At 33.5% G+C, this 8,355-nt stretch overlaps 1 protein-coding gene across 1 annotated transcript; it reads right to left on the reverse strand.

Moving 5' to 3' along the window:
* Positions 1-2,241: 2,241 nt before the first annotated feature.
* On the reverse strand, positions 2,242-7,778 carry LOC126713886 (uncharacterized). Its single transcript, XM_050413825.1, has 8 exons — positions 7,348-7,778; positions 6,386-6,430; positions 6,118-6,247; positions 5,497-5,566; positions 5,324-5,372; positions 4,730-4,827; positions 2,995-3,133; positions 2,242-2,792 (listed from the first exon to the last, which is right to left on the reverse strand). The coding sequence occupies exons 1-8, from the start codon at positions 7,702-7,704 to the stop codon at positions 2,646-2,648; spliced, it is 1,035 nt and encodes a 344-aa protein (XP_050269782.1). The 5' UTR covers positions 7,705-7,778; the 3' UTR covers positions 2,242-2,645.
* Between the last annotated feature and the right edge of the window lie 577 nt (positions 7,779-8,355).

An 8,355-nucleotide genomic window follows, 5' to 3' on the forward strand; every position in this document is an offset into this window, starting at 1 on the left:
TTAACGGAATCATAAACCAAATTTAATGCATGATCATATAATTCACACTCAACCATGAAAATTAAATAAAACAGGGAATTACACTCACATGCACGACCTATTTCAAGTGGTATGATAGCTTTCTTCTATTGATATAAAATTCTTTGCTTTACTTGTCTCTTAGGGCCCGTTTGGATTGAGAAGGAATGGAGGGGAGTAGAGTAGAGTTGGCTAAAGATAGGCTAACTCTGAGCCAATTCAACTCTACTCCCTCTCCCTCTCCCTCTCCATCAATCTAAACAGACCATTAGGATTCATCCACATTTATTCTAGTTGAACATCTGAGGGAGTTGTGTGTGTAGATGTATGTAGGAGATTCTAGTGTGATGACTAGAGAATAATTGTCGAGATTGTATTAGAAGGATATAATTGAATGAATATAGATTAGAGTTGTTGGGATTAATTGGCTTGAAAGAGTGATGTTGCAGGAAGCAACCTAATGTCTCTCTGAAGTTTCTTTCAATATTTCTCCAGCAATTCACTAATCTAAAACTATGGGCTGAAATCTATTTCATTGATGAAAGGGTTGTATAATTGTATTTAGTGATTAGAAAGTTAAAATTACCCTTATTTCCATCCCTCCCTAAGTTTTTGAACTCATGTTTACCTTAATACACAGTTGATAAGAGGATAAAAAATTTAAATTTTGTGGAATACTGGACACAAATGCCTATCCACGCCTGTGATTTTGTGACCGAGTGTAGACCAACAATTATGTCCTAGGCAATTTTGATTTTCGCACAATTTTATCTTGATTTTATGATTTTTTTTTTTTTTTTTTTTAAGGATAGTTACGAATTTAAAAATTATTTTTAGTCATAATTAGAGTGTTCTACAAGTAAAGTTTAACTTTTGATTTTCCTCATTTTTACGAGAAAAAAAAATTATTATTATCTTGTAGGATTTATTTGATAAGTTAAATTGCACATTTTTGCGTCAAAATTAAAACCGATGGTATTTTGACATATAATTAAAACTTGATGTGGCTTGATTTTTTAATGAATGGTTTGATTGTAATGTTCTACATGTCATTTTTTTTTTTTTTTTTTTTTGAGAAAATTCTACATGTCATTTTGATGGTTATAAACTCAAATGTATGTTGGAATAAAATTTATGTTCATCAAACGGTTCAAATGACGTTGTTACAACTTACAAATGGAGTGTCAAATTTTCGATTTAGCCATTAAGTATGGTGTCCGATTGCACCCAAAAAAAAAAAGCTACAACCACCACAATTGGACCTTTTTGCCTGCACCTAAGTCGAACACCCTTCATCACAAAGCCACAAAATTTTCGATCCAAAAATTCGAAATAAAAAAATCAAATTTGAGATTTGCAGATGCTAGAGTCGATCTTCTCAACTAGGCCACCGTAGCCTCCATTGTCCCTACATATGACTTGGAACACCAGGGATCTATGAACTGACAATTGGTGGCATTGTCACTTGTGGTTTAAGCGCTATCTCCACTGCCTAATTATATGTTTACATAAATCTCAAACTCCCGCAAATTGAAAGTTGAAACCACAGTAACATTGTTAATGGTTGAGAGAGAAGGAGATAGTCTTTGTTGAAGTAGAGTGAAAGGGAAAAGGAAGGTGGATGAAATGTGTTTAATGAGACATTGTGTCTTGAAGAGATGAGATCTAGGTGGACTAAAAACTGTTAAATGGCCACATTAGCTTTTAGCCAACATGTTCATCTTGTCACTTTAAAAGATGAAATCCAAAAGAGAATATTTCTCCAAATAAGTTTCAAACAGTGCCACTTTGCCAAATAATTTTTAAAAATGCATTACACAAAAAAGCAGGATTACCGTTAAAAGCATTTTATGAAGAATTCATTTTGCATTTATAATTTTCTAGAGCTACAATTAAGGATTCTCATTTTGCTTTGAAATTTTCATTTTTGCTAAAATTATTAGGACCCATTTCAACACAAACCATGAAGCCAGCACTTTTTCTTTATTTGTTTCTTCTCCTTATTTATTCTTTTTTATTTTTAATTACATATTTAGTCCTTAACCTTTACACACTTAATTTTTAATGTTTCAAATGTGTCATTTTAGTCTCTAAAATTTTGGTATTGTATTAAAATAGTCCTCACCACTAAGTGATTGATGAAAAATACTAACATGACTAATAGTGAAATTATTATTATTTTTTTTTATTTTATGCCACTCAAAGGGAGTCGAATCATGAAAATGACCAAGGAAGACATTTCATATTTTGAACATAGAATTCTAAGATAAACATACATACATAAATCCATACTTGCTCTTAATACTATTATCAAACACTGCCTTGAGGGGTAAGATTTCAGTGTGCTCAATTCTTTCATAATACTGATTTTTTTAATAAAAAAAAAAAAAAAAAAAAAAAACTAATAATGCTGCAGCACACCCAAACACCCAAAAATTCCAAAATTTTCCGATGTCCTGAAAGGGATAAACACCTGAAAATTGGAACAACTGAAAGAATACTACACAGCTTAATCCTGCACCTGTGTGCCCTTGACATGAGCTACTCAAGGTAGCATGCCAGATATCATAGTTTTGAGTTAAATTATGTGCTGAGCTTGGAAATTTTTGTTTCAAGTCATATGGGTCCTACTTATTCAAAGCAGTTAACCATGATAGGATAACTTTTGCACCTTTCTCCCATGAACAATCCAACATCATATCATGGGCAACCCGTTCAACATTGACTGGTGACACGCCGTAAAATCGGCCTGTTTCTCTGAGACCTTCCGCATCCTAATAATTACAATTTACCAAAAAAAAAAAAAACCCCTTAATCATAGCAGGTCAGAAGCAATATCAACTGCAAAGTAGAATCAAAGGTGTAGAAGAAGAAATGGTGGGGTTTGGTAAACAGGCAATAGTGAATAAGTAGATTTGATGTTATGCAATATCAGCAATAGCAGACTCTGTAAATAAGAGTTAAACTTGTGTTTACCACAATAAAGTCATCATTTGCACCCAACACAAGAAGCTCAACAGACCCTTTTGAGATTGAAGGAACTGGAAGTGATGCATTCAGCTTCCGCAAATCAAACAATGGCATCCTTGAACTTTCTCTCATTAGTTCCTGGTAACTGATGAGAAGTAAATAAATTGAAGGTTAAGTTCCACTATTGAACAAAAAATATAAAGATTTGTAGAACAGAAAAGATATAAAATTCTTAGGCATAGGCATGCTAAATCAGTGTATGATCAATTGACTCCAAAAGTAGCCATATGCATGGAATACAATGAAAATTTAAACTATTCATATTTGAGAGGTCTATTTTTGTCCTCTATTTTCAATGTAAACCAAGGTTTTCAAAATTGAGACTGGACTGAATCCATAAGGTCTTCACATTTGAACATAATTTCTAAGATAGGTAGGCACCAAGATGTACATTTAATTATAAATTAATAATTCAGGTAATTGCTGGAAACCACATAATTCAGGGAAAAACCTGAAGTAGAGAAATTTTGAAACTGAAGTCAGAAGCGAAGATCGTTTGGACGCATAGAACAAAGCTAATTAACAATTCTTTTATTTTTTTTGTAAGTACAAATTAAAAACTTTATCAGCAAAATTTCTTAAGAATATAAGATGGATAAATGTCTGCGGAATTAGATATGACTTTAGATTCTCAATATGGCTACTTGAAGGAATATTTATTTTTAAGTGAATGTTTACAATCAAAAGCATTGGACTAAAAAGCAATATATTCATATTTGTCCTAGTGCACCCAATATCAGCAGTTTTCAGAACTTCATCCTAATATCAAACAAAACCAATTCATTTTAACTGATAATTCACAAATTTCTAGATCACCAAATTGCATTAAGTGAACAAAAGGATATGAAGAAATAATAATTAAAGTTAAGACCTTGATTTTTCTTTCAATTACTTGTATTAAAATTGGCTAGAGTTTTTAAGAGTCAATTTTTTACTCCAGCAATCCTACTATTTTTTTCCATCAGTCACATCACTCTCCCCTCAAAAGCTTTGAAATATAGCGCTCTTAAAGCCCTAACATCATCCCAAAATAATGCCCAACCATCCTCCAACATCAAACACCAAAACCACTACTCTAGGATCACTGGACCTGGAACCATGGCTGCCAACAATCAATCAATAATCCAACTACAAGGCGTTACTCTGCACGATCGATCTTGAAATCAAGAAAGGAGCCCATGGAGGTGTTAAAAAATGTTCTTTTCATCACATTTTATATACTATAATTTGCGTTTCATCATTTTTTTAATATACTAGAAATCATATATATTTTATCTTGATATCTACTAGGAATTGCTTTTTCCACATTTTCCATTTGGGACAAGCTTTGCATCAGAACCTTTTTGTCTGTTAAACAGAAAACATCACACCAAAATTTTTTTTTTTGCCTAACTTTAATTTTTTTTTGAGGTTACCTTATTAATGAGGTTCTTTGCATAAACGTGCATTTTAGCAAAACTTCCAAGCAGGGTTTAACTATCAGCTTCACAAGCATGATTTTGCCAAACATTGACTCAAGGTACAAGCTATTACTTAACTTTCCTTGCAAAACAGTTTAGCAAGGAAATATATGCATGTCCACACACAAACTGATGTTCAAATTTAAAGATATAAATATCTTCTTCAATGCCATGGTAAACAAAATGCTAATAGACTTGAAGAGAAGTGATTGCAAACAAACCGTAGAACCAGTTGATCCTCCATTGTTGAAGAGAAAAATGTTTCCTTACAAAGTGGAAGAGAAGTTTGGAAAGCTTTTGCTGCTAAGCTGCGTGTTACCTGCTCAATTTCATAAAGATGTATCCAAATCACAATAATGACCGACTTTCATTTTTAGGAGTAATGCTAGGGACACATAAGAGTGCACAACTTGTGCCACAACTCGCCACATGGTGAGTTGTGAGTGGTGGAGGTGTGATGGTGGGCCATGTGGGGACAAACCCACACAAGGTAAATTGAGGACAAAAATTGACAAGGTTTTCATACCTTCTGTATGATCAAGCAATGATGTCATAAGTATTAATAGCTTTACTAGTAAACATAAAGCAATATAAGTTTTTCTTTGAACATTCTGCACATAATTAGGCAGCATTTTTTCAAGATAATGAACTATGACATGCAAGTTTATGAACTGCAAAGTCAAAAACTGTAACCAGTTAGACAAGCTAAGATATTAAACAATTAATCATGGTTTTTGTGAATACATGATGTTTTGTGAGTGTAAATGACAAACAATGCACATATATAATCTTCTTCAAAAAGTGAAAGTAGATACCTTAAAAGCAGCAATAGGCTTGGAAAAGAGATACCGCCACACCAACCCACTAAAGAAAGCAATTGAAGAGAGTCAGTCAGGGATAGGTTCAAGTAAAAGAATAATAGAACGTCATATATATTTTCTTTTTGATAAGTAGAATATCATAAAAATGAGGAAATAGAAAAAATCACCTATTACCCGAAGGAGGTACAGAGCAGACAAGAGCAGCTCCTGTAAGCTTGGGGTAAAAACTTTCCATTTCTAGAATCAAGCCCAATCAGCACAAAACAAAACAGGGAAAAAATAGTAAGGGAATTTGACTTCAATAGACCAACCAGAAGCATTTTAATGAAATAGTATCTGATTCCTTAAAATGTGCTTGTGGTTCAGACCACATTCCAGTTTCAGGAACGATATTAGATAACTCCTTCAAGCACAATTTTAGAGGCTTTAAATTAAAATAATACAAAGATCACAAATCAATTTCTAGAAGTTGTCTCAGGTGCAAGCAATGTATCTTAAATTTAACATTACATCTTTGATGTGTTGTGCACCTTAATGACCTTATGGATGACAACTCTTTCTATAGTGAGACGAGATATCAACATTTTCATTGATTATCAATTATAAGAAATGACACTACAGTTTATTTATAAAAGGTTTTTGCTGTATTTGACTTAAATGTTTTCAAGCAGATTAGAATTGAGTTAGATCTGAAATGCAGTCTCTAATTCTACAAATTTATTTCATGCCTCATCCACAGAGTATTGCTTCAATTTCTTCAAATGATTATGAACCAATTCTAAGGTTACCTATAGCCTGGTTATTCTTCACATTTGCAATGAAATACTGAATAATAAGCCCCCCGAATGAATGTCCAAGCAACACTGGTGGTAACAATTCTTTCTTCTGGATGAAGTCAGCAACATCACTTGCATGTGTCTACTGCAGAATTTGAAGTGAATAGAAATAAGAACATCATATCCAGTATGGAAACCGTGGATCATACAAAACAAAGAATTACAACCATCAAAATTATCTTTTCAAAGGAGCCATTTTTCCAATGGAGATCTAAAATACCTGGAGAGTACCAGCAACAGAACCAGAAGGAGCATCACTCTCACCCTGACCATGTAGAATAGGATATGCCAAACAAGAACGTAAATCCCACAGCATACAAACAAGAACGTAAATCCAGTAGTTTGATAGGTTCAATAGTATACATATACATACATATAATTAGTGCAAGAAGATCTAATTGCCATACCCAAAAGATTTGCAACTGTAATTAAAATTTAGGAAATGATGTATAGAGGTAATGACCATACACACACCATCATGACACTTGGAGACACAACATGCAACTATTGCACCTAGCGTAGAGGTAAAATTTAGTGAATGAAGATATAAAGGCTAGCAATAAACAGAATTCAGTGTATACCTCCCTAATATTAGTACTTCATCACTAAGAAAAAATGAAGATGTATGATGCCTAACTCCAATTGTCAGTATGGACAGCATAAGATTTCCAATAAGATCAATTTCTCTAGGTTTTTGTCAACTGCAGGTCTGCGGCCAAATATTTTCAGACATCATGGGTTGATGAACACATAGAGAAACAAAAAATTGATTTGGAATTTGACCCTTCTATAAAATTTCCAAATCTCTAAATAATGATAAAGTTTTTGGATCCTTTACATCCCCAATAATGAACATTTCAATTTCAGTCTCCTTCCTTTTCCCACACTGTCTCAACTCTCAAAGAAAAGAAAAAACAACAACAAACATGGATCATCAAATATATTAACACCTGTTCCACATATTATGTGTAAATTTAAATACATCAAGATTGTTAGTAAATATTTGAAAAAAGAGACAGCTTGAGATATAAATGAAGACCAACTTACGACATAGCACCACAGAAATTCAAACCAACATCATGAATAAGATGGAGCTAACATCGTCATATTATATACAAATCTACACAAATTTGAGCTTCAAGAATGGAAAAAAATATATAATGAGAGAGAGAGAGAAGATACCTGACCCAACAAGCTTAGAGCATAGCAATCAAACCCACAAGCTGAAAAGAAGGGAAGCCAGTGCTCGGCCCAGCACCAAGCAGCATGGTAGCTTCCATGGACAAATACTAAAGGTGGGTTTTCACTGTTTCTGTCATATGGGTCCTTGTCTACAACACCCTTCTGCACAATGACCTCCATGTTTAGGCCAGAAGGGAGCTTATGGAAAAGACGGGTCTGTCCCTGCTTCAACTCGTAGGGGACTTGCATTTTCTGAGTTCTGCTGAGGACAGCCTGGGGCTTCTTGGTCCTTCTGGGGAAGCAAAGGTTTGGCTGAGAAAGAGAGATGGTGTGGGAAGATAGTAGAAGAGTAGCCATTGCTGTTTGAGCTCAACATTCATTCACTCACCCACTTCCACCCTGGATTTTATCATATTTCAGAGTTGATAGACTTTACTTTAATTAGATTATTATTATTTTTAAAATGTCTCGAGCACTCTTTCTTTTTTGTTTTTCTAACTTTTCTTTCTTTACGGAAACATTTTCTAAAACCTAAACTACGAGTTTGGGGCAAAATTTAATTTTTAGAAAAATTTTAGGCAAATAGCATGCTGCAAAATTTATTTAGTTAAGTACACTCTTTTTGAAACTCAAGTTTGTTAAACTCAAATTCCAATTAGTTTAGTCATTTGATATATTTAAAATAAATAATTAAAAAAACCACCTGAAACTCAAGTTTGCTAAACTCAAGTTCCAAGTTATTAAAAAAAATTTACCCAAATGGAACTCGAGTTCCAATCGGGTAAATTTTTTTAAATGGAACTTTTTTTTTTGAGAAACTTTTTTAAATGGAACTTAGGTGTAGCAAACTCGAGTTTTAGGCCAGTAAACCTACATCTTGTAATTTTTTATTTTTCCCAAGTCACATAATAGTGTCCCTCTCTTTCTCTCTCCCTCCGGTCTCTCTCACTCACAGAGTATCACCGTTTCTCACTCTCACTCTCCTCCCTCACTCTGAATTGTCTTCCT

Source organism: Quercus robur, chromosome 2, assembly GCF_932294415.1.
Source record: "Quercus robur chromosome 2, dhQueRobu3.1, whole genome shotgun sequence".
In the NCBI taxonomy this organism is placed as follows: Eukaryota; Viridiplantae; Streptophyta; class Magnoliopsida; order Fagales; family Fagaceae; genus Quercus; species Quercus robur.

Excerpts from the sequence above, each read along its gene's own strand:
- LOC126713886 (XM_050413825.1), bottom strand. The coding sequence starts at position 7,704 with ATGGCTACTCTTCTACTATCTTCCCACACCATCTCTCTTTCTCAGCCA. Across the intron at positions 5,567-6,117 it reads GAAGAATAACCAGGCTATAG|AAATGGAAAGTTTTTACCCC; the intron begins GTAACCTTAGAA and ends GCTTGATTCTAG. Across the intron at positions 2,793-2,994 it reads CAAATGATGACTTTATTGTG|GATGCGGAAGGTCTCAGAGA; the intron begins GTAAACACAAGT and ends TGTAATTATTAG.